This window comes from Mastacembelus armatus, chromosome 19 (assembly GCF_900324485.2).
Source record: "Mastacembelus armatus chromosome 19, fMasArm1.2, whole genome shotgun sequence".
Classification (NCBI taxonomy): domain Eukaryota; kingdom Metazoa; phylum Chordata; class Actinopteri; order Synbranchiformes; family Mastacembelidae; genus Mastacembelus; species Mastacembelus armatus.
The window spans coordinates 18223632-18247754 of NC_046651.1; the positions used below are offsets into that span (position 1 = coordinate 18223632).

General features: G+C 44.1%; 5 protein-coding genes across 7 annotated transcripts; 1 reads left to right on the forward strand and 4 right to left on the reverse strand.

Annotated features, from left to right (window-relative positions):
• Positions 1 to 90: 90 nt before the first annotated feature.
• LOC113135315 (DELTA-stichotoxin-Hcr4a-like) lies at positions 91 to 1503 on the reverse strand. Its single transcript, XM_026315234.2, has 3 exons — positions 1378 to 1503; positions 787 to 907; positions 91 to 679 (listed from the first exon to the last, which is right to left on the reverse strand). The coding sequence occupies exons 2-3, from the start codon at positions 888 to 890 to the stop codon at positions 229 to 231; spliced, it is 555 nt and encodes a 184-aa protein (XP_026171019.1). The 5' UTR covers positions 891 to 907; positions 1378 to 1503; the 3' UTR covers positions 91 to 228.
• Positions 1504 to 1898: 395 nt separating this feature from the next.
• LOC113135316 (DELTA-stichotoxin-Hmg2b-like) lies at positions 1899 to 3106 on the reverse strand. Of its 2 annotated transcripts, none has more exons than XM_026315235.2 (3): positions 3039 to 3106; positions 2645 to 2769; positions 1899 to 2454 (listed from the first exon to the last, which is right to left on the reverse strand). In XM_026315235.2, exons 2-3 carry the CDS (start codon positions 2746 to 2748, stop codon positions 2025 to 2027), a joined length of 534 nt encoding a protein of 177 aa, XP_026171020.1. In that variant the 5' UTR covers positions 2749 to 2769; positions 3039 to 3106; the 3' UTR covers positions 1899 to 2024. The 2 variants fall into 2 exon arrangements, with proteins under 2 accessions (XP_026171020.1, XP_026171021.1); XM_026315236.2 differs by having other exon boundaries at positions 2645 to 2802; positions 3039 to 3079.
• A 1595-nt stretch (positions 3107 to 4701) lies between these two features.
• plaub (plasminogen activator, urokinase b) lies at positions 4702 to 7815 on the reverse strand. Of its 2 annotated transcripts, XM_026316441.1 has the most exons (11): positions 7676 to 7815; positions 7504 to 7594; positions 7309 to 7413; positions 7082 to 7235; positions 6651 to 6748; positions 6528 to 6569; positions 6235 to 6433; positions 5995 to 6146; positions 5771 to 5911; positions 5401 to 5549; positions 4702 to 5323 (listed from the first exon to the last, which is right to left on the reverse strand). In XM_026316441.1, exons 1-11 carry the CDS (start codon positions 7733 to 7735, stop codon positions 5129 to 5131), a joined length of 1386 nt encoding a protein of 461 aa, XP_026172226.1. In that variant the 5' UTR covers positions 7736 to 7815; the 3' UTR covers positions 4702 to 5128. The 2 variants fall into 2 exon arrangements, with proteins under 2 accessions (XP_026172226.1, XP_026172227.1); XM_026316442.1 differs by lacking the exon at positions 7309 to 7413.
• A 1559-nt stretch (positions 7816 to 9374) lies between these two features.
• hid1b (HID1 domain containing b) lies at positions 9375 to 19384 on the forward strand. The gene is made up of 19 exons (XM_026316440.1): positions 9375 to 9514; positions 10665 to 10814; positions 11441 to 11611; positions 12704 to 12826; positions 14888 to 14994; positions 15389 to 15505; positions 15630 to 15855; positions 15933 to 15989; positions 16077 to 16217; positions 16316 to 16406; positions 16526 to 16677; positions 16845 to 16923; positions 17032 to 17196; positions 17273 to 17509; positions 17968 to 18110; positions 18210 to 18299; positions 18411 to 18502; positions 18864 to 19022; positions 19112 to 19384. The coding sequence occupies exons 1-19, from the start codon at positions 9449 to 9451 to the stop codon at positions 19173 to 19175; spliced, it is 2430 nt and encodes an 809-aa protein (XP_026172225.1). The 5' UTR covers positions 9375 to 9448; the 3' UTR covers positions 19176 to 19384.
• Positions 19385 to 19632: 248 nt separating this feature from the next.
• On the reverse strand, positions 19633 to 23497 carry LOC113135670 (proton channel OTOP3-like). The gene is made up of 7 exons (XM_026315872.1): positions 22949 to 23497; positions 22724 to 22860; positions 22127 to 22185; positions 21867 to 22009; positions 20807 to 21474; positions 20560 to 20730; positions 19633 to 20464 (listed from the first exon to the last, which is right to left on the reverse strand). Exons 1-7 carry the CDS (start codon positions 23472 to 23474, stop codon positions 20294 to 20296), a joined length of 1875 nt encoding a protein of 624 aa, XP_026171657.1. The 5' UTR covers positions 23475 to 23497; the 3' UTR covers positions 19633 to 20293.
• Between the last annotated feature and the right edge of the window lie 626 nt (positions 23498 to 24123).

Here is a 24123-nt window from a genome sequence, read left to right on the forward strand (position 1 = left end):
AAGTTGCTCCACAAGTTGGACTTGACTGTGTGGAAGCTTTGCCAAGGAATTTGTTTTTCTTTGCAACGATCACAGAGACACTTTGACACATCGGAGTAAATCTGGATTTATTTATTGCATCTTTATTTCATGAACAGAAGGCCCAGCAGCACCGGTGTGCAAAGGGTTAAACACATATAACACCACACACTGCTGTGTCAAACTGGATCTCTGGCACAAAAACTGAGTTTAATATTGTTGCTGCATTGGGGGAGTGAATAACTTGTCCCACACCTCCACCTTCATTATGGCCCTGCCCATTGGGGACATCGTCACCTTGATGTCCAGCTTGGCCCCCTCATACGTGAGCCCAGAGCCTTTGGCCTCGTCGCGCACAAAACCCCGCTGCTCTTTGTTATAGTACATCTCTTTGTACAGACTCTCGTTGCACTCCTTGCCCAGGCCGTAGAGTCCTACTGCCACCCAGTTCTTGTACATGTTGTAGTCGTAGGGCACAGAGAACATGATAGCTACTGTCTCTGTGGGGCTGTTGCTCTGTCTCTCAAACAGGTCGTAGGTCAGGACGCCCACTGTGCCGGTGGCTTTCGCGCTGGACTTGCTGAAGATGCACACTTCGGTTTTGAGTGGGCGCACAGTGGGCTGGGGTGGGCTGTGGCAGTTTCCACTCTCCAGGAAAACCCTTATTGAAACAGCAGAGAAAGAACGTTTGTATTTGGACTTTAACCTCACATTCACACCTGCAAGGGGACACTTTTCACACATTATTGGCTTTTAGGTTGCACTTACTTGGGGTCCATCAGGCAGTAGTTACTGGTGAGGTTGGTGATCTCGATGGTGACATTTCTGCGGCTCTTGAGGCTCGCAGCCACAGCTTCTGCTGACTCACTCATAGTGGTGCTTGTAAAGGCTGCAACAGAGCACGACAGGTGTGAGGTGTGAACTGCAGTACTCAGATCCTTCATTTGAGCTAAAGTAGCAGTACCACACTGTGGAAATACTCCAACACAAGTAAAAGTCCTGCATTCAAATGATACTTAATAGAAATATTGATAATGCAGCATCTTTGGATGAAGACATCTTGTAATTTAAGAGGAACTCCAGCTGTCAGACAGATGTAGTGCAGTAATACATAAAGTATCTGCCTCTGGAATGTAGTAGAGTAGAATTATAAAGTTTCCTAAAATGGAAAGACTCCAGTAAAGGACAAGTACTACTACTTAAGTACAGTTACGTTCCACCACAGCAGATCAATGTCACAGTGCAGCAGTTAAATGTCAACATAGTGCTGTAATAAAAGATGTACTGGGTCGTCTTCTTCTACGACCCAGTTGCTGGAACAGAATTTGTCGGTAAGCCCTGAAATGCAGCGCAACTTACCTGTCGAGATCCCAGGTGTGCTTCTCGTGCAGGCAGTGCCAGATTTGAAACACTGGTTTCATCGTTTGGATCCTTCTTGTTGGTGAAACTGTCACATCCAAACCCGTCTCCACCCACAGCACACACCTTATTTTTTCGAAAGACTTGTCCCCTTTTTGCCTGAGGTGTGACAGGGGTGTGAAGACAGGGTGTAACCAACAGTGACAACAACTTTTTTTGTTTTTAGAGAAGCTTCAAGCCGGTTTGTGGAGTTTTCTGGGTTTTTGTCTCATACCTCAGCGTCCACCACACCTTTTGTCTCTGTGGTGTTTTTCCTGTCTGGATGAGATGAACTACAGACTCTCACAGCTGCTGTGGAGTCTGACTGAAATTATATTTCATGTGCTCAGTTTCCTCAAAGTGAAGCTAGATGCATCTTATATCCATTGAAGAGATGTAAAACCTTTCACTGGGCTTCATAGTGATGTTTTTATGTTTTCTGCTGAAATTATAGAGGATTCAAAAACATCAAGGACAAGAAATGAATTAAATTGTTTTTTATTTATTCAAAGCACCAATACATGACATGAATGACACTTTGTATGTAGGGCTTTAGGAGTACATTCATCATTTGGTGACACACATTTCATTGTCAGTGTCGAGCTGACTCATTTTCCCATCTTGTCATACAGCTCCACTTTGAGAATAGCCTTGCCCTCGTCAGACATGGTGGCCCTGAGGTCCACCGTCTTTCCAGCGTACTTCAGCCCTGAGCCGTTGGGCTGTTGGCGCACAAAGTTGGTGAACTCCTTGCCGTTGTACATCAATTCGTACAGCTTCTTATCGCAGGCTTGCGTGTGCTCGAAGACGCCCAGCGCCACTACATTCTTGTAGAAGTTATAGTCAAAGGGCACAGAGAACATGATGGCCATGAGGTCTGTGTAGCTGCGGGTGCGCATGTTAAACAGCTGGTAGGTCAAGACGCCCACAGCGCCTGACGCGGTGTTGTCGTCCTTGGTGAACGAGCACACCTCGGTCTTGGTGGTGCGCACGGTGGGCTGTGGAGGGCTGAAGGGGAAACCGCTCTCCATGTGAACCCTGCAGGGTAGAAAAGGGTAGATGCAGTCACAAGTGGAAGAAGGAGTACTCAGATGCTCAAGTAAAAGTACTTATACCACAGTGTAAATACACTTTATTACAAGTTTATTATTGCAGCCAGCACATTAAAACACATGGATGCATCATAAAGCAGAGCAGCTTTGTCTCACTGTGCAACTGTGACTCTTACTTTGGGTTGACCAGGCAGTAGACAGAGCTCACGTTGGTGATCTCCACGGTGCAGTTGCGGTTTGTGGTCAAGGCGGCAGAATGGCTCTCTGCAGTCTCAGACATGGTGACAGAGGTAAAGAAGAGCTGTGAACAGTGTGAAGTGATGAGAGTGAATACCTGGAAATACAGATTTTAGTTTTTTAAAAAGCTGCCCTGAAGATTTTTCTGGTGTGTTTAATGGTTCTGCTAAGATTCATGCAAACCTCCTGTGTAGAGACACTATGACCCTGTGCATCCAGAGCACACAGCACATTATTTCATCTCAGCCTCTGCTGCCTGTTAATTACCATTTGTTATCATATTTTAAGCTTCAGGGAAATCTTGCTTAATTATCTGAAGACGAATGTACTTACTTTATGTTGCACACACAGGATGGCGGAGAGTCCTCTGAAAACCAGTCGGGCTTTGGTTTGAAGACAAATCTGAAGTCACACCCACCGAGCTGCTCAGTCACACCTCACATACTATCTGAGGGCACAGGAGGTGTGTCTGCTCCGTTAGTGCACATGTAACCTCAGCAGAGGGGAACGTAACTCAGTACATTTCCTGAAGTACAAATTTAAGGTACTAATACTTTACTGGAGTATTATGCTTTTTTGTCCAAAGGCAGATATTGTACTAAAATATGAGATCTAGTAGAATATGATGCTCTGCTGCAGATGAAGTTACCCACAGTGTATAAAGTACTTCAAACTGGTCCGATCTTAAACAACTACAGCTGCAGGAATATTCATCAAACAATATAACAGTATTAATACTTAGACGCACATTTTATCCATAATTAATACTTTTACTTTTCATAGTTTAAGTTTTTAGTTTTCTGATAATAGTTTTAAATGCAGGGCTTCTACTTGTAGTGCAGTACTTTTACTACTACTTCTAGTACACTTTTACTAGACCGGGGTGCAGAAATGTTTGGTATTTTCTATTCACATAAGATCTCAGTGCTGAGGATCGTTGATGGAGAATCACTGCTGGCACAGGTGAACAGTAGATTGCTGCCAGTTTGTGGGTGGAATACCTGAAAGTCTGGTAGTATTAACAACTAAGAGCCACACCTGCTGAATCTATCTCAGGATCATAACAATTCAGTACAGAAAAGAAGAAAACTCTCCAGACAGGTTCATCTGAAAGCTGGCACCCAGTGATATATTGTTTTTTTGTTTTTTGTTTTTCTTTTGTCGCAGTTAATCTTCACATTGTGGGTTTGACAGTGTTGGAGCAGTCCATGGGTAATATTTTAGTGGATCTTACCTGATTTAATGTGCCAAAGGGTGACAGGTGACCCTCTGTTTAACCCTATAAACTCTTTGTCCTGACCTCTGGGACACCAGTGCCTCTAAAGCAACAGCAGATAACCCCACAACCACAGACACAGTCTGGATTACCGTGTGCAGAAAGTCACTCAAAGATGCAAAACACCTTTACACATTTTTAATAAACTCCTAAATGATTCTTGTTGATTATTACAGTACCGAGTAGTCGAGTCATCGTCTGTGTGTCTGGGCTGTGGTTGTTCTTTAGCACCATCCTGTGGTCAAATCTAAGCGGCAGGAAAATACAGACAACAGCTCCATCTCCAGTATTTACATCAGAACAGCTGCACAAAGCTGGACTCTCTGGTTCATAATCTGATTCCACGAGGAACAAACAGTCGCTTTAGTCTTTCTTTCAATTTAAAGTCTGACGCTGATTATTTAGTTTTAATGTCAATACTGGAAACAGTTTATAAATTCTGTCTCCTGTTTGTTTGGATTTGGTCACAAGACTTTCCCACTGAATGATGTGATTACTGTGTGTAACAGTATAGTTAATAGTTAGTTAATTCAAGGCAACAATATAAACAGATGCCAATTAAAGTTTCTTAAATACAAAAACATTAAAGTATGGATCTATAATCTAAAATTATATATTATTACTATTGAAAAAGACAGAAATAAGCATCCGGACATGCAACAAATATGAAACACAGAACAGCTGTATATGTGTGAAATACCCTGCTACAGGCAAAAAACATGTTAAAAATGACATATTAATTATTGTACAAAATATAGTACAAAGTGTAATATTGTACATATAAAAGAGAAGTGAATGTAAACAAAGCAAAAAGATCTTAAAAAGATAACATAACCCTGTTTCTGCAGGTTTTTAGTAGCTTAGTAGAAATTGTCCAAGTATTTCAGGTTTTCATTCATTCCTGATGACAGTGATCACATAACACGGACAGATGGAAAACATACATGAATCCAACAGACTACAGTGTGTATTCATGCTGATGGAGAAACACGTCACCCAGTGCGTCACTGTGAGCTCTTTCCACAGTATCTGTTAATAGGGTGCATTTGGCTTTGGACTTTTGATGGGGTTTGTTGGCAGAAAGAAGGAAACTCCAAACTTTTCCTTTAAGGCGCCTGAGAAACTAAAAAAACCAGCAGCACAAAGATCATTTGTAAGGAAACGTGGCTCCAGCAGTGATGGACGTCAGACCCGTCTTCTCTTGGATCCAGTGGTTGTAATTGGTCACTTTGGTGTAAACGCCGGGTCGAGACTGCTTGGCGCAGCCGTCGCCCCAGCTGATCACTCCAAACTGGAAGAGCCTGTTGTCGACCTCGCACACCAGAGGCCCCCCCGAGTCTCCCTGTGGGAAAGAGACCAGAAATCCACAAACTAATCTGTGAAAGCAAAACCAGATCGAGTCCGGACATGTGCACATACCTCACAAGCATCCTGGCTCCAATCAGGTCGACTGGCACAAAACATGTTTTCAGTGAGCATGTTGTCATAATAATATGTATGTCGACACACATCATCGTTGAGGAGGTTCACCTGAGCCTCTCGCAGGTACTGAGACTTATACCACAAACCTGCGGAGAAGAAAAGCTGTTGAAACCGGACGGATGCTCCACAGCTGCTGGTGGTTTTGGCAAATGCTTCTAGTTACTTAACTAATGAAAGTTTAAAACTGGAGCTGAGTGAGTTTATTTTGGGACCAACTAATACCTGAATCAAGACCATGAGGTCAGACTGAGCAGGTAATTTGTTTGCAGTTAGCAGGATGTAAAGGAATGTTAGTTGTGGTCCTCACCATATCTCTCCTTCCCATATCCAGCGATCTCACAGGTGGCACCAGGGGGGAGGCTCTGCTGAGGAGGAGGCAGGCAGACGAACTTCACCCAGTTATTCTCCTCTGCACATGTCCCATGTTTGGGCTTCAGCCTCAGCAGGGCTGTGAGGAAATTATCAATCAATCCCTGCTTTATTAGTTACCGTTCGATCACATATGATCAATACTTTACATTATGTTTATACCGATGTCATTGTTGAAGTTCCCCTCACTGTTGTCAAACCCTTCGTGGACGATGACTTCCTCCACCCTGAATGTTTGCTCCATAATCAGGTCGGACTCATTCAGGGCGTTTTTCCCCAGGGTGACGGAGAAGCGGTGCTCTTTGTCCTGGGAACTGAAACACAAATTCACAAGAATCAGTTTGGTCATCCTGCTCTATTGTAGCACCTGCTGTGCTTACAGTAACTGATCCCACATCCTACCCGTCCGGGAAGCAGTGGGCGGCTGTGAGGACCCAGCAGGCGGAGATCAGACTCCCTCCACAGCGGAAAACCTTCTCTTTGGATTTGCTGCGCCAAAATATGGCAGCGACCCATGGGTGGGATTCCACAGTGGCAACTGTTCCACCCACGATCTTCATCTGCTTTCGTCTGGTGCGCTGGCCACATGTCATCTCTGCAGCTGGGGGTGAACCGAAGGTCAGAGCAGCCCAGGGAGAAAGCATTAACCCTAACCTGACCCCAACATCGCCTGTTCAATAAGGCAATTAACTCACCGGGCTCGGGCTCAGTGGGTGTAGGCGCAGGTGGACCTGGAACTACAGGGTCAGAAAGTAGTTTTACCACATGCCCTCTGGATTAGGTTTTCCTTGAAAACTCTAAAGAAGAAAAGCTCTTACATGGCTCAAAGCTACAACGTGGAATATCACAATACTCCCAGACCAGCTGCTGGTTTTTCCAAACATGACACCACGGACGGCGTCTGTAGTGAAGGTTCCTGTGGGCAAAACAGAATCTTTCATAACAGGTTCTTTCATGTTTACTCTTCATCGTGGTTATTACATTTCATAATTAAGAAGGCAAACAAACATGACTTCTCTGAACGTGGAATAAATACACAGCAAGCTTTCATCATGTGACCTGTTCACTCATTAGTGCTGAGGAGTTTGCAAAGTGTCTGTCTCCAAATGTGTCTTCTATTATTATCTCAGATGCTGAAAATGCATTTTCTTTGTACAGGAAGTTAAACTCTAAAGATGAATCTCATGATTTTTACTGAGCCCGTAGTGAGGTGCAACTCCCACGAAGGTTCAGATGAGGTCAAACCCACCTGCAGTAGTTGTGTCTCCCTGAGTTGACGTCTGAAGACAGGTACTGCTCCCTGGTGTCTGAATCCCAGTCCTTACATGTGTGACCACTCTCTGACTTGGACACTGAGCCTCTGTAGTAAAGTCCAACTCCCTCATAGCAGTGGGCATGTTTTACTAAATGAACACCAGGGTTAGTGTTGAGTATGAAACATATTAACTCAGACTGATGTGTAGTCAACCTCCTCACCTGTCTCACAGCGTTTCCCCTCAAAACCACCAGCACACAGACAAAACATGTGTTTACCAGTCATCAAAGACTTGACAGTGGTGCCTCCATTCAGACAGATCCCACCTAACGAATCACACAACACACTTGATGCTCAACGCAACCTGGATCCATCGTACGGCACCACAGAACCTGGACAAATGTTGGGTTTCTCACCTGAGCGTACAGAGGAGGAGGAGAATGAAGATGAGGAGGACGAAGAGGAGAAGACAGACATTTTCTGTCGTCTTCTTTCCAGCAGTGAGCCCTGAAAATATAACAAGTCAGATCAATTGTCATGAAAATAAAATGCGACATTCATGCACCAGTAAGACAAGACTCTTCACACCACTTCAGCTGCTGACAGGGCTGCCAGGGTCCATATTAAAACACAAGCGTTTTTCATCATGATCCTGTTTCTTCACTGCACAGACTGAAACAAACTTGCATGAGCGTACATGCAGGAGCTGTGTGTTTATTCTGCATATGAGCTCCTGGGAGGTTTTATTCTGTTGTGTCTGTGTGCAGGGAGGAGGCAGAGCTCTGATTGGCTCCTTGACATTTGATGTGGTGTGAAGAAACTACAGTTTTCAGGGGGAGTGAATGACTCAGTGTTAATTCCTGAAGCATGTCAGAAACTGTGGGGTCTGGCCGAGCCTGCAGCTGTTTGCATGGTGACAGATTCTGAATTAATAATAATCTGGATCAGTGATGAGACGAGTTCTTCATCAATATCTGACTTTTTGCCCACGTACAATTAACTTTTGTCTTATAATAAAATTTTGTTTCCACTTGTCACTGGTTGAGGACGTGCTATACTTAAATTAGCTGTCCTTAATGAAAAGAAGCAAGTTGAAAATCCTAACTTTAAAATCACCACATCCAAGTTTTTTAAAATTATTACGGGAATATGTCACTAAAAATGGTTTTAATGTGGCATTTGGTTTATTTTTTGGCTCAGCCACACGGAGTCTGCAGCTGATTTACTGCAGCCTGAAACAGACCACAGTCAGAAAAGTCTGTAAAACTATGAGCAAGACGCCACCGATGTCAATTATCACTGTTTGTGTGGTGAATTTTAATCCTATGAAGGTTTTATATTTGTGAAACCTTTCTTAGAAACCTAATATTTATCTGCCAAACAGATACATTTAATTAAATATGAGACCAAAAACATTTTTTAATCAATAGTTTGCTGTGAATTTTTCATTTTGCAAACGTGCTTATAACAAAAAATACCCAGCTTTGTTTTGTTTATAACTAATCACAGTAAAAACTAAACTGAGTGACATGAACCTGAAGTGTCCGAGTCCAACATCTAAAGGAGTCACTGGATGTCGCTGTTGCTCTGTAAATATCAAAGCTCATTTTTCTGACTGTCCTTGAAGTGCACTCCACTGTCCACTTCACTGTCTCGTTTTCGGGAAAATCCTGTTTCTTAAACTTTGTAAAACAAAACTACACCTGTAGTTTAAAGTCAGGAGGTTGTGATGGTGCCGGTGATGATGAGGATGATGAGGATGAAGGCGCCGAATCATTATTTCACATTTAAACGAGCGAAGTTTTATGTCACTGACACACATGTCGATATCAGTGGTTTTATTTCATGGATCAAATCGATGAGAGCAAATATGTACATTAGGATCCCGGAAGCTGCTCAGTCTGGATCCTGCTTGGCCAAAGCTGCGTTAAGGTGCCGTCGGATTTTCAACAATTACATACTGGAAACATTGAAAGATGATAGAAACTTCTGTTATTTAATGGAAATATCATTTTTTTTGCACGATCAGTGACATAAGTTAAACCTTTTTAACTGATTCCCATGAGTATTTTATATTTTATTTCTATTTTGTTCTATTATAATTGAGTTGTATTATTACTATTGGTATATTTCAGACTTTACTTAAAACTAATTTGTCAGTTGTTTAAATAAAGACACGTATGAAATATTTTGCAGGCTGTAAAACAGCAGCTGTATTTGAGTTTGTTGCCGTTGAGGGTGGAAAGTACGAGCAGCAGGTGAACGCGTCAGGAGCGCACCGCGGCGGTGCGCGCTGGATGAGGGAGATTATCTCGGTGTTAAAAACGGATCCGACAGGCTGCGGGAGGTTTGGGCAGAGAAATGGGAAACGCCGACACCAAACTTCGCTTCAGGAAAGCGGTGATCCAGCTCACAACCAAAACTCAGGTCGGTTTTTATCTTAACTCTGGGAAAAACGCAGGAAAGGACAGAGCTGTGGGTTTGTGGTTTAAATTGAGTCCGTGGAGATAAAGTTGGTGCCAGATGGCAGCCTGAACCGAAGCCCAGGTGACACAAAGTGGAGAGGAAAACAAGGAAAACGCTGCAACCTGTTAAGAAATGAGCAGTGACAGACGGAACATGCGTTTACGTGGTGAAGTCTGGATTTTATTGTCAACACTTTTCAGGTTTAAGATGCTGAAATTACTAATTTGGCTTTTGGATGATTCGAGTCTTCGTTATCTTTTGTTTATTTTGTGGAACGATCCTTAAATAACTTCAGGATGCCACATGTGACTGGAGAAATAATGATTAGAATGATGTTATTCATTGAAGGCAGGTTAGTGTTTCCCTGAAGGTAAAAACCAGATGTACTGGCTTTGAATCTGCTGCTGTTAAACAGCTGGTTCTGGACTGTATGTGGCTCCTGCACATATTAGTCAGTCAGCAATAGTCTTCACTGCTGATTCATCGAATTTCACTTTTCAAGGAAAACCAATAAACATTGTATGTGGTAGAAAATGCAGATCTTTGGAGACAGAACGAGACATGAAGGTTTAGACACCAGTTCGTTTTATGGACAATTTCAAACAGATGTTTGAGAAAATAATCAGCAGGTGGTGAAAATATTTAGTACGTGAAGCCAAAATGTGAGTTTTTAGCATCTATCGATCTTCCTGTCTATATCTCTATCTGTATCGCCACAGATTTGATGGCTGCAGGATTTAATAATAAACTTTATTATGGTGGAAGTTTTTGCAAATCTGTTTTAACTTTTGTCTGATTTTTAAATTTTGGGTGAAATGTTGGATGTTTGGATAGTTAGTTAATTTAAGTGAAACGTCTTTAGACGCTGCTTTTCCAACACAACAGAGACTCGCTGGTCTAATCTTTGATGATGTTTTCTAATCTAATCATATGTTATTGTGTAAAAGTGTTTACCAGTCGGATAAATGCACTTTTTTTTAGGTAAGTGCCACTGAGTTCTGATAGAAAACGAACAAGAACATAAAGTCAAGACCAAATTGAACGTAATAAAATAATAGAAGTAACATGTTTAGTTGAATTCAGCCTGACGTGTCTCTGTCCTCTCCTGCAGCCTGTCGAAGCCACGGACGACGCCTTCTGGGACCAGTTCTGGGCCGACACCTCCACCACCGTCCAGGATGTTTTCACTCTGGTTCCAGCGGCCGAGATCAGAGCCGTCAGAGAGGAGTCTCCGTCAAACCTGGCAACCCTCTGCTACAAGGTAAGCCGCACAGCGTCCTACGCAGGCCGTCGCGGTTCAGACGACAGCAGCTCATCTCAGTCGTCCCTGGTTACAGGCCGAGCCACAGGAATGCTGCTGTTTGTTGTTCCCACACTTTGGGTGTTGACCACATCAGTTTGTGAAGGTCAAAGGTCACTTATACGAAGCAGGGGGGTTTTTAGGCCAAGCAGGTGAGAAAATGGACCTTACAAGATCCAAGATTAAGAAAATAATAGAGACAGACAGACATTAGGGAACTATATGAAGAAGCATGGGGCGTTTGTTTCATCAGTCCAGAGATCTGGTTTCTGGCTCTTCAGTTTTTGATTCAGTTTTTTCCTGTTGTTGTTGTTGTTGTTGTTGTTGTGGTGAATCCTCTGAGGTTCTGGAGCTGGATTGTAGACTGTAATGAAAGTAAATTGTTTTATACCCATTAAATGGGACCACAATGTCACCACGTATGTCTCCTTTCATAGAGTTTTATGTTTGTCAGATAAACTAGAGGATGATGGTCATGCTCCTTTTATGGTTTAGGAGATTTCACTCTGGACTATCTAAGAAAAATTTGTGCTTTGGAGCCAGCGTGCAGGTCTCTCTCAAACCCATGCATGTCCTTTTGTTGTCAGGCGATGGAGAGGCTGGTCCAGGCGGCGGCGTCCGGCTGCTCCTCAGAAAAAGAGCGTCGGATCGTCCTGAACTGCACCCGTCTGCTGACCCGCATCCTGCCCTACATCTTTGAGGACGCAGACTGGAGAGGCTTCTTCTGGTCCACGGTGCCCGGGGCCGGCAGAGCAGGGGTACGAGTCTCACATTCAGTCTGTCGCTCCAGTTTCTGCTTCCTTCTGCTCAGAGAACATCAGAAGTGTAACAGTCCAGATCTGTGGAGTCGCATTCGTGGATTAATGTTCATTGGTGTTTTCATGTTGAAGCTGGTGAACGAGGATCTGGTCCTGGTATTTACTCTGCTGGACTGTCATAGGGAAGGAATGCATCAAGGAAGCAATAATGTCCTGGCTCTGCAAGTTAAATAGCAAACCAACCTCTGTGTGTTACAGTAGTTATGTTTAGCTCTGAAAGCTGGGCCTCTCTTCAGTCTTCATTATCTAATGACTGTTTTATTTTGAGTCAACACTTTCGTTTCTTTGGTAGAATCAATAGAGAAGTCATGAAATGTTCCTTTAAATGTGCCGCAGCAGAGGTTTGGTACAATCTGAGGTGTCCGCAGCCTTTCAGCTCCGCACTCTGAGGATCCAGGACTCTTTGAACCCCCTTGTGATAGTAATGTATGCTAATTAGAAGTGATGCTACGGTCTGGGTCTCAGAGCTGGACCTGGACTGTAAAATGAGACTGCTGCTGATGATGCTGTCGAGGTCACTGTCCTAAACCAACCCCTCCCTGCGCTTTGTCCTGACGCTGCTGGTTCTCTGGTTACCTGGTGGGCAGGGGACCACGGTCCAAACACTGGACACATTGTTCCCCCTTGTTCCCCCCACCCTCCTGGCCAGTGGTTGAATTAAGGAGGGATTGAATGTCCCTTAATTAAAGTGTGGGACTGAGGTAAAAAGCAGCTGCAGCACTTGGAGCAGCAAACACTTCTGTGGTTCTGCAGAGAAAATACTGTTATTTTCAGAAGAAACCTAAAGTCTAACTAAGCTAAAGTCCTTTTTATGTGGACACATGTGTAACATCAGCCAGAATTGATTTCCAGCTTCTAGCCAGTTAGCTCAGCTTAGCATAAATACCATAAACATGTAGAAACAGCTCGTCTCTCTGTCCACGATGTGTGTAAAAGGTAAAGTTGTTTAAAGATGAACTTAAATATAAATCACTTATGTGCCGTCATAACCGTAAAGGTGACGTCTCCTAACTTTGCCTGTTTTCTCCACAGCGTTTGGAGGAAGACGGGGATGATGAGGATGCTCGGCCTCTGGCTGAATCCCTGCTCCTGGCCATCGCAGACCTGCTGTTCTGTCCGGACTTCACTGTTCAGACCCACAAGAGGAGCAGCCCGGTGAGTCCACACTGCCTGTGCTCTGCACCAGCCTCATTATGCCACAGTGCAGCTGGAAACACAGGACAATATCCAGGATCTCATTAAGGGCACTTAGCAGAGCCTCAGGCTTATTCACTACTGCACCACACAGTGCTGCTTAAAGGCACAGTCAGGATTTGTAGACAGATGCAAGATGATGAAAGATTATCATCATCATCATCTCCTTCTTCTTCTGCTCTTATCTAATCTCGTTTTCCCAGCAATGAACCAACCAATGTGGTTTGACCTTAACACGGCTATTTCCTTCACTTCCAATTAGATTAATATTGATCTTGTGTCTACATGTTGAATGATGATGTGGAGTGTGGACGTGGTTGGTTTAGCTTAGAGCAGGGAAACTAACCAGGCTCCATCCAAAGCGACACACACAGACACAGGTGCTGAGCTTCCTGAAGTCTTGTCACAATAAGGTTGCCAGGTTTTGGACTCCTTTGTTGTGGTTACTGATGTAAGAAGCAAAGACACTGTGTGATGACAGAATAACACGTACGTTGTAGGACAACAACCTTTGTCTGCTGTGAGGCGTCATATTCATTTTGTCTCTGTGCCTGTAGAAAGTAGTCGCAGCGTCTGACTTGTCTGAGAAAATGAAACGTAAACTCCAGGACTACGAGTCAGTTTTTTCATGAAGGCTGATGATGAATGAGCAGTTAGTCTTTATAGCTGCACATGCTACAGAGGAGGACAGGGTGTTTCCAGTGTTTATGATAAGCTAAGCTAAGCTAAGCTAAGCTAACCACATCCAGGCTCGTAAAACAATAAAGCACATTCGCTTTATTGTCCAACATTTGTTGGACTGTTCCTTTACGGGGGGTCTGCACAGAGCTAGTCTCAGTCCAGGGTTTGTTTTAATTTTTAGCCTTTAAGCTCCAACAGTGTCAGGACTTTGCTGCCCATGGAACAGATGTGTCATTTAGGCCTGTGGTGCTGCAGTTAGTGCTGTTATCTCCCTCACACTACCTCCTCAGGCAACAGCTCCAGTTAATGAGTGACTCCACACGGCACACAGGCAGGAGTGGCCATGTTTGTCAACTGGGCTGAGGAGAGCAGGGCGGACACTTCTTCACCATGTTGAGCAAATATGTGTGTTACTGGAGAGCACGGGAGGTGCTGCAGGTCCTAACCCCCCCCCTGCTATGGTCAGACCACACCTCCCAGCCACCCCCTTCCCTCCTGTGTTAGAAATGTCCCTAGTACCTCAGAAGTAATCCTACCACTCACTGAGGTCTGCTCATAGACTTTGCTTTTGACTGGTTCTAAAGCCAAAATCACCAAATCACTGCCCACTGTGTTTGGTTGAACAGCAGTGAACCTTAGTGTACATGACCCAGTGCCCTCAGCTGTCAGTTTACCCAGAAGAACAATAGTGTTGTGTGGTCAGGTCTATTCATAAAGCTGTTATCTCTGCTGAGGTGTCACGTACAGAGCACGTCAGCCGAGTCCTGTGTGACACAGTCCCACTGCTTTTGTTGTTCAACTGGCACATGACTGAATAACATAAGACTAAATAAGTTTACTGATGCTTTTGTTATAGATTCATTCACCGTCTGTAACATGTATCCGAAGCTTCTCAGGGTCATTTCTTTACTATTTCAACTTCTAACAAACAATTTTCAATGTGCTGCCACTGAGGCAAAAAAAAAATTTACTAAATTTAGCATCAATAAAACATCATTAAATTCTTCCTGCAATTTTAATTTCACTTATTGGAGACGGTTTGAGGTGTCATACAAAGTGTACTTAAGGTAAAGGCATTTTTTATTACCCAGCATGCCTTCTGTCAGTCTTCTGTTATCTCTTGGATCATAATTATTGATAATTACATAAATAACTGGTTTTAAATGGTGCATATGTTCAATGTGGTGTCATGCTACAGTAAAGCTGTGACTGATATTTTTATTGATTATTCTAATTATTTCAATTTTTGACAGTGAACTGCCAACAGGATGCTGGTATGATGCATTTCTCACCATCAGCACACACTTATCATGTATTTTATTGTTCTTGTGTGTGCTGCAGGACACAGCAGAGGACATTCGGTCCATAGACAGCTGTGAGTACATCTGGGAGGCCGGGGTCGGGTTTGCTCACTCACCTGCTCCGAACTACAGCCATGACCTGAACAGGTGAGGCTGCAGTGCGATGCCTTTTTCTTTGTTCTCACCACCGTGACTTAATGTCCTCTGGTGTTCTGGTGATCTCTGTAATTTGGTACGAAACCTGGCAGAAAGCTCGTGGATCGGAACAGAACAAGGGACTAGTTTTTGGTGCTGGTCCAGATCAGCTGGCGCCATCTTGTGGCTGCTTTATCACTTGATCCTCCCCTTTTTTTTTTACAAACATTTGTGTCGCTTAAGTTCATCCTGAACAGAAAAGTACCCAGTAAGTTCTTCCATGCATGCAAACGTTCAGTTTATTTTTACACTCCGATAAACGTTTAAGGAACATACTCACACTGTCATTAGGACAATGTGTGATTTACTAACTTTAGTGATGTTGATCTTTCATGTGTTTACTCAGAACAGAGCTGCTGAAGTTGCTCCTCACCTGCTTTTCTGAAGCCATGTACCTTCCTCCTTCCTCCGAAAGCAAAAACCTCAATCCCTGGGTCAGCTTCTTCTGCTCCACAGAAAACAGGTAACAACACATGCGTCGCCCTCTGCTGTGCGTTGACCTGCACCGGGAAACGCCCCTCACTTCTGAACACAGACCTCCATCTCTGACTGACTGATCTCCACCTGTCTTTCACTGCTTCACCCAGACATGCCCTGCCTCTGTTCACCTCCCTGCTCAACGTGGTGTGCGCCTATGACCCCGTGGGCTATGGCATCCCCTACAACCACCTGCTGTTCGCGGACTCCCGGGAGCAGCTGGTGGACCAGGCGGTTCAGATCCTTATCGTCACCCTGGAGCAGGAGGTTGGGTCGGCCGCCAGAGCCGCCTTCCAGGCCCTGGACACCTCTGCCTCAGCTGATGAGGAGCAGGAGGTACAAGTGAGATGATGCATTTTAAAAATTATAATAAAAAGAATGATTCAGGATTTAAAATGGCCTCTGTTTCTCAGCCTGCTGGACCTGATAACCTTTTTGTGAACTATCTCTCCAGGATCCACAGAGAAGAGGTACTGTGAAATATATCTCACTGCTTAACACTGAATAAAGTCATCCTGTAGGGTAAAATGTAAGTGCGTCTTCTCTTCGCTTATCAGGACTTAGGCTTCATCCTGAAGGGCCTGGCTCGGCTGCTCAATAATCCTCTGGTCCAGACTTACCTGCCTCGTTCCACCAAGAAGATCCAGTTCCACCAGGAGCTGCTGATCCTCTTCTGGAAATTCTGCGATTTCAACAAGGTGTGGATTTGAAAGAATGAAAGTTAGTCCTTTTAAAATGCTGCTGTTTGTACTTATTGCACACAGAATAGGATTCATTGTGATTATTTTGTTTGCAGAAATTCCTGTTCTTTGTACTGAAGAGCAGTGACGTGTTGGACATACTGGTTCCCATCCTCTTCTACCTGAACGATGCCAGAGCAGATCAGTGTGAGTCAGACTCGTCTCGTGTGTGTGTGAGACAGATTCAGTATTTGTGAAAGCATATGGAGGTGCGTGCGTGGATCGTAGTGTCATTGAAATATCCCTCTGTTCGTGTGCATCTGCAGCTCGTGTGGGCCTCATGCATATCGCCGTGTTCATCCTCCTGTTGTTGAGCGGAGAGAGGAACTTTGGCGTTCGCCTGAACAAGCCGTACACTCTCCGCGTCCCCATGGACATTCCTGTTTTCACGGGAACCCACGCTGACCTGCTCATCGTGGTAAGAGGCTCGGTGCTGATGGAAGAGAGCTCTGTTTTCTCCATGATGTTCGTGATTATGTCGAATTTACATTCAGCCACATACTGAACGTGCATTATTTATATCTGTGGGATGCTGCTGATGTTTGCAGTGATGTTTCCACTGTTATCTTTTCTACCTTTTCTTAGATCTTCCACAAAATCATCACCGGTGGACACCAGCGTCTCCAGCCCCTTTTTGACTGCCTGCTCACAGTAATAGTGAACAGTGAGTATCACAGCTGAAATGTCGCTCCCCAGTGGTTAAATAGGTGAACTGCTTTTAAAGCCTTTCTGCAGAAGTTTCATCTCTTCTGAGCCACTTTCACTTTCACAGTTTCACCTTATTTGAAGAGCCTGTCTATGGTGGCTGCCAACAAGCTGCTCCACCTCCTGGAGGCCTTTTCCACACCTTGGTTCCTCTTCTCATCCTCCCAGAACCACCAACTGGTCTTCTTCCTGCTGGAGGTCTTCAACAACATCATCCAGTATCAGTTTGATGGTGAGAACAAACAACAGATCCCAGAACCATTATGGTTCCAGCCTGTACCAACTGCAGCGCTACGTCTCCCTCACAGGAAACTCCAACCTGGTGTACACAATCATCCGCAAGCGAAATGTCTTCCACCAGCTGGCCAACCTGCCGTCTGACATGGCATCTATTCAGAAGGCCCAGCAGCAGCAGCAGCAGAAGAGGAGGAAGAAATCTGGGATTTCCAGAACCAACTCTACAGAGAATGAGTCCATGGCAGGCTCCAGACCAGCTGTACCCGCTGAGCCCGGCACATTAAAAACCAGCTTAGAGGCCACTCCAGGTGAGATGTTAGGTTGTGTGAGATGGTCACTTTTTAATTCAATAAAGATCTGGTCCATGAAGGAAATTCTCCAGTTACAGTTGCAGAGAGTAACTAAGTAAATTTACTGAGGTTCTGTTGAGGTACTTGTACTGCCATAACATGATCCACCAACAGGAAGATCAATACAGCTACAATTCTGACCAATAAATATGAAGCCACAGGCTCCTGTTTTTGTCTTTATGCTAAGCTAGGCTAACCAGCTGCTGGCTGTAGCTTCATATCCAGAGTTGTCAATCTTCTCATCCCAGCAGGAAACAAATGAGTGTATTTCCATAAATATACTGCTGCTCCTTCTCATGTCACAGATATTGTGCTGATGGATTAATATTCCCAAACACATTTTCAGTTAAACTGGCACAAATCAGCTATTCTGCTTTTCCCTGGTAATTTAAAGCTGGTTGTCTTGTGTCCTGTAGGAATTGATAAGATAACAGAGAAGTCCCAGGTGAGTGTGGATGGCACCCTGGTTGCTGTTCCACACTCAGACTCACCACAGGCCGACAGCAGCGCTGTAGCTGGAGCCAGCGACACAGAGTCCAACTCCGAGAGAGACCCCGAGGTGCACATCAGTAAATCACAGTGATGGTCTTACTCTGCTTTAGCTGTTCTGTTGTTTTCGTCCTGCGGTTAAAGCGACTCCTGTGTTCGGTGTTGTCAGGTTTACCAGACAGAGTCCGAAGCAGCCAGGAGTCGGTTGTCTAGTGTCTCCTCCTCAGCAGCAGCAGCCTGGAGCGCTAATCCAGACTGGGTGAGGAAAAGTTTCTACTGCCGCATCTGCTGCTCCTTACACAGATGTTTCTTTTCTGCCGGTTTCTCATACCTGGTGGTTTCCTTGTGCTACCTGTGTGTCCTCACTCAGGTGTTGTCGTGGAAAGCAAAACTTCCCCTACAAACCATCATGCGGCTGCTACAGGTCCTGGTCCCTCAGGTGGAGAAGATTTGTATCGACAAGTAAGAAATTACACTTCAGCCACAACAGCTGAACATCACACAGGGATGAAATATTTTGGAAAAGCTGCTAAATATCTGTAAATTGTTCATCAGTAAAAAAGCTCATCAGCACAAGCAACCCCTTTTTCATATCACACACAATCATTTTGTCCAGAGTTATGTATGAAAATTGATTGAAAAATGAATGAAGACAGTTTTAATCCTTCTGATTAGTTTGATTTAAAATAATTAGTTTTATTTATAGAGCACTGGTCAGTAATCTGACAGACTTTTGTGTGGAGAAATGCAGGAGAAAAGTTTTCTGCAGAAACAGAGCAGGATGGGCGGATTCAGATGAGATCAGAGCTGTTGTCGTCCTCAGGGGCTTGACAGACGAATCTGAAATCCTGAAGTTCCTTCAGCACGGCACACTCGTCGGCCTCCTGCCCGTCCCTCATCCCATCCTCATCAGGAAATACCAAGCAAACACCGGCACGGCCATGTGGTTCCGCACATACATGTGGGGTGTCATCTACTTACGGTGAGGAAACTGAATTTAAACGCTGTATGTTTCAAATCACTACCACTCTGAACCTGAATAAGCTTTTGGCTTCACGGTTGTTGCTGCAGCAACGTGGATCCTCCAGTCTGGTACGACACGGACATCAGGCTGTTTGAGATCCAGAGGATTTAACAGACGTCCAGTGGATCCTGTTTGTTCTCTTTGCGCACTCATCATCAACAACAACAGCAGAAGACGACCAGAGGAGCATCTCACGTCGTTTTCCTGTTATTTTAAGAAAACAAGCAGTGATGATCTTCACTTTGTACTTCATTTTTGTCTTTCTTGAGAGAAAAATGGAGAGTGTATAAACATGTGAATAAATTAGTTACTGCACATCACACAGAGTCTGGGTCATGAACAGATGCAGAAGCCAAAATTAAATGGGTTTTTCCCACATTTATTGAATATTAAAATTTAACTGGTGTTAAGTGAAGTTTCATCCGTCTTTCACACATAAGCTACTGGACAGGACTGGAGCATGGTGCTGCACAGCTGCTGCTGCTGCTGATGATGATGATGATGATGATGTCCTACTTACCTGAGTAGTTTTCTTATAAAGAAATGTTCCTTATATGTGATAGCTGGCTAAAAGGATGTGGATAGATAAATAGTATACATGAAGGTCAGATTTGATGTGACGTGTTTGAGAAAACTTTACAACAAATTTGGGAACCGGCTGCAGAGATTTGCACCAACTCAACAGTGATTAAAAAGTAAGTACATTTTGCTTGTTAGATACTTATTTTATGTTATATTGACATTTCAGGGGGTAACCTTTTTACTCCTCTGCATTTATCCCACAGCTGTATTTGCTAATTTACAGATTAAATCCAATCCATTGGAACAGTGGTTTTAGACAACAGTGGAGCTAAGCCAGGTTCTGGATTCACACACACATTATACTGAGTACATCACATTTACTGTTGCTGTCAGTCTCTGGATGGGATCTGCACTCAATAGTACACAATTACTGTAAGTATCAATCATGTTCTCCCACACCAAGATGGAGAAATAGTTTGGTGTGAAACAGCAAAGAAACAAAACTCTAAAATCTCTAGAACATCTTCATATAGAAATGTCTCTTTCTGGCACTAAGACTTCCTGTTACTGGAGTTCAGGCTCAAACCTTAAAAATCGGCCCCACAGCAGCAGAGGACTTGGCCATATGATGTATAAACCTAAATGTATATTGTCGTTTCATGTGTGTTTCCTCTACTTCAGAAGTCGTATAGTCCACGTTGGACCGGTCACGCGTTGATGAGCAGCTCCAGTAAAGCTCCCACTGAGTGCATCCTGTAGAAGACGATGAGCGGCTGACCCAGATTCACCAGGACAAGCCAAGCGCTGAAGCCAAAAAACTGTTTCCCCAGGCCGTTCTCAAAGTGGGGGTGGACCCCGAAGGCAGGGATGATCCAGAGCTGAAAGAAGACAGCACACAGATGTGTTACATAAACGCAGAGATTATAAGATGTGTATTTCTTTTAAAGAAGCTAACAAACACATGGAATATTACCATGATGTTAGAAAGGATGAGGAAAGCGCAAATTTCTTGTATAACTGTTCTGGTCCTGGACTTTTTCCCATCATGCTCTTGAACAGCAGGGGGTGCTGATGTGTTTCCCTCCAGTAGTGAAATGTCAGTGCTCCTCTCCTCTGGTACAGGAGTCACAGGTTTTTTGATAACCTGTAGGGGGAGTATTATCAGTTAAACAAGACCTTTTCATGCCAGTTTACACAAGACTCAAAAGAAACGCAGGTACCTTGAATATGCTGCTCTTCTGTTTCTTCCTGACGCTCAGGCTCGGGTGCCTGTGGAGGCCCTCGATGATGAAGATGTTCTGCAGGATGAGCTCCAGCAGGCTGAGGAGGGAGTAGGACAGGTCCAGTTCCCCCAGAAGCCCATTGGTCCCCACAGCCAAGGCTGACACCAAGGAGAAGTAGGACAGGGCGATCTGGCCCATAGCCGCCGCCACCAGGAGGATCACATCCAGCCTACGAGTGGGGTTGCGTCCCCCCATGCGTGCCCTCATCTCCAGCCTGTAGACCAACATCCCAGCCAGGCAGCACAGACACATGACAGGCAAGACAGCCAAGTGGTAGCTGTAAAATATGAGGAAGGCGTTGAAGCGGAGCTGCTGCTGGCTCACCCACACCTGGTAGAGAATGAAGATGGTCGATCCGGCTATGAGGGCCAGGGCACCGAACACGATGCCATATATGATCCCACCCTGGTAGACGATACGTAGGGTCAGCTTCTGAGTTACGTGGTGACCTGGACTCAACCTGCGACCCACATTCTTCCACATCACATAGACCATGCAGCTTGCCATCAGGTAGAACTCGATGTTGAAGGGATAAAGGATCTCAAAGCCTTTCCTGAAGACGAGGCAGGTTGCACTGTCACTGCACCGACACAAGGTGGAATTTCCTGGAGGCAGATGAGAATCACGGGGTGTACGATTAGACCCAATAGGTTTGTTTTCATTGTACAGAGACTTATTTCTGACGATATTCCCAAAGAGCAAACATTTATTCTGATCCACTCCAAAGGCTTTTTGTTTTTTTTGGAAACTTCTAATTAAGTTTATTCTTCTTAATTAGGATCTTCTTCTTTGACGACAAATATGTGACAGACAGTTGGTGTTTTAAAGCTTCATTATCATTGTACTTTGATGAAACATGATACAACACATTACCTGTAGCTTATTAATGACAAAGGAGCTACTCTACTGCGAAAATACTTTGAATGGCTGTACTGACATGTCTTTATTTAGCAGTAAATCCTCCTAGTTCAGTTTTATCGTGTTTCACATCGAGTACCTTCTGAATCGGGGATGTCTTCTTCAGGTGAGCTCATATTCTTGTTTTCCTTTTCCATCTCGATCGCCACATGGATGGAGTCCTCGGTCACTGCGTTCAGCCACAGCAGCAGGTCAGCAGAGAGGATCATCATCAGCCCGGACCTGCATCCGGTACAGGATACGTAGGTAGATATGTAGGTAGAACCGGAAGCTGGAGATAACAACCAGTCTTTTTCATAAACTACAACATGTAGGTTGATGATGTATAGAGTGAGGTACCTGGTGATTATCTTGTGTCTGTGAATGCAGTCTTTGGAGTGAGCCCACAGCAAATATGTCTACAGAAGAAACAGGCAGCTACTGATTAAGGCCTCCTGGACTACATTTTTAAAGACGCATGAAGTGGTACAGTCAAAAATAAAGATTCAATCAGCTGGAGACATCAAAATATAGAGATCTGAACCTTGAATTTTGTGTTTTTGTACATTTTATCAATTAGTAGTTTTAATACTTTGTGTTTGTTTGAGCAATTTGTGTTGAAAATTGAGGCTCTAAGCATCTAATAATATGTTCTGGTTGGGAGTGTTAGGTCATATGAGGACATCTGCATGAGTGAAAGTGGGGAAAAAGCTGCTAAGTGGACCTTTGTCCATATAAAGAACTGGACTTTATTTTAAAAGTAAATTTGATATGGTATTGGTCAATTAAGACATTTTAAAGGGATGTTAGCAGAATCATTTTTATCATTTTAACATCTGCTGAAGATGCTTCTTTCTGTACTGTAACCAAGATATAAAGAAATCCAATTTATCTGCAGAATTAATGGATTATCTATATATCAGTATTTGCACTTTCTGTATGTTTGATTATTACTACCTGCAGCACTAGGAAAGGAGCTTCTACAAACGGGGAGATCACAATAGGGGCAGGTGTACAGTCCTTCATGCTCATCAAATACCCGGTCCTGCAGATGTACAGCAGCAGACTGGCTACACCGAAAAGTATCAGGATCACTGGGGCAGAGCAGAGGAAAAAATAAATTCATTACACTTTCCACAACGTATGTTTTCTCATTTGCAGTGAGAATAACACTGAACTTACAGATGACAGTGAGTCCCCCGGCGTGGTGGTCTTTATGTGGGCTGGTCCCGGGCTGTTTCCTGGCCCACAGCAGGTACCAGAGCATCCAGATCAAACTGACCCCCATCAGCATCAGAATGAACACCTCGGGCTCCTGGTGCTTCAGGCCGTCGGGGTTGAAAGCCTGTCCGGCCACCAGAGCCGCTCCCAGCAGGACCACGTTCAGACCCAGCAGGCCAGACAGCAGGCGCCTTCCGAGGGGAACCCAAACCATTATCGGATCCTGCTCCTGAATCTGGAGCTGGTTGTCTGGCTCGTCGGTGGTGGCATTTCCGGGTGTTTCCACGGAGGATTCCAGCTCCGTGACTCCAGGATCTGGATCCATACTTTCTGAAAAGTGCTCTTTAGTCTCCATTCGGTTTCCACGGGTTTCTTTCATGAGTTGGTCCTGAAAGGCTGCACCTGAGCACGTGAATGTGTCTGCCAATGAATGTTTACCTTCCCACATAGCCGCAGGTGTGGCTGCGATCCAGGACACACCTGACATAAGAAAAGGGAAAGGTGTTCATGTTTGCTTTCCACGGAGACATTTTTTTTTACTCCTGCGTCACTCTGGAACAAATTTAGTTTCATGGCCTCAAATGAAACTTTATCAGTCTGCAGCCAAGTCTTACCTCTATTGTGCTTTTACTTTGAAAGTGCCACTGATTGCAGTGCACAACGGGAAATGACTAACCTATCACTATCTCTCACTGTGCAGCTTATAGTTTAGTCACAACTGATAAGATTCGGGTGTAATGGTCCTTTAAATCGGGCTGTGTTTATGTGGATTGATACCAGTGATTTTTATCCTCTCTCCTAATGCAACGGTGAAAATATCTTTCATGCAAACACTGACTTTCTTCACTTACTTAGGAAACTCTCTTGCAGGACACGTACTTCAGCTTCAATACATGAAATATCCAAATGTGTCTATTCACTTTCTTAATGAGAATTAGATGAGAGGGCCCATACACCCATATCTTCAGTCTGATTGAAGGAAAAATAAAGTGTAGAACAGTTTAAATGTTCTTTGGTTATGAGCCCTTTCAATCTTTGAGTTATTTATTTAACGTAGAACAATAACTCACCCAGTGACTGTTGGAATAATTTAAATAAGGTAAAGTTCCACCTGGCATCTCGGTCCAAAATCACCC

What these genes read in the sequence shown, in the direction of transcription:
- LOC113135316 (XM_026315235.2), bottom strand. Translation starts at nt 2,748, where the DNA reads ATGTCTGAGACTGCAGAGAGCCATTCTGCCGCCTTGACCACAAACCGC. An exon ending in TACTGCCTGGTCAACCCAAA is followed by an intron (nt 2,455 to 2,644) that starts GTAAGAGTCACA and finishes TCTACCCTGCAG; the next exon opens with GGTTCACATGGAGAGCGGTT.
- LOC113135315 (XM_026315234.2), bottom strand. Translation starts at nt 890, where the DNA reads ATGAGTGAGTCAGCAGAAGCTGTGGCTGCGAGCCTCAAGAGCCGCAGA. An exon ending in TACTGCCTGATGGACCCCAA is followed by an intron (nt 680 to 786) that starts GTAAGTGCAACC and finishes TGTTTCAATAAG; the next exon opens with GGTTTTCCTGGAGAGTGGAA.
- hid1b (XM_026316440.1), top strand. Translation starts at nt 9,449, where the DNA reads ATGGGAAACGCCGACACCAAACTTCGCTTCAGGAAAGCGGTGATCCAG. An exon ending in AATTCTGCGATTTCAACAAG is followed by an intron (nt 16,218 to 16,315) that starts GTGTGGATTTGA and finishes TTTTGTTTGCAG; the next exon opens with AAATTCCTGTTCTTTGTACT. An exon ending in GCTCACAGTAATAGTGAACA is followed by an intron (nt 16,924 to 17,031) that starts GTGAGTATCACA and finishes TCACTTTCACAG; the next exon opens with TTTCACCTTATTTGAAGAGC.
- LOC113135670 (XM_026315872.1), bottom strand. Translation starts at nt 23,474, where the DNA reads ATGTCAGGTGTGTCCTGGATCGCAGCCACACCTGCGGCTATGTGGGAA. An exon ending in CTCCTTTCCTAGTGCTGCAG is followed by an intron (nt 22,186 to 22,723) that starts GTAGTAATAATC and finishes TTTCTTCTGTAG; the next exon opens with ACATATTTGCTGTGGGCTCA. An exon ending in AGACACAAGATAATCACCAG is followed by an intron (nt 22,010 to 22,126) that starts GTACCTCACTCT and finishes TACCGGATGCAG; the next exon opens with GTCCGGGCTGATGATGATCC.
- plaub (XM_026316441.1), bottom strand. Translation starts at nt 7,735, where the DNA reads ATGATGAAAAACGCTTGTGTTTTAATATGGACCCTGGCAGCCCTGTCA. An exon ending in ACGTTGTAGCTTTGAGCCAT is followed by an intron (nt 6,570 to 6,650) that starts GTAAGAGCTTTT and finishes CTGACCCTGTAG; the next exon opens with TTCCAGGTCCACCTGCGCCT. An exon ending in GAACTTCAACAATGACATCG is followed by an intron (nt 5,912 to 5,994) that starts GTATAAACATAA and finishes ATTTCCTCACAG; the next exon opens with CCCTGCTGAGGCTGAAGCCC.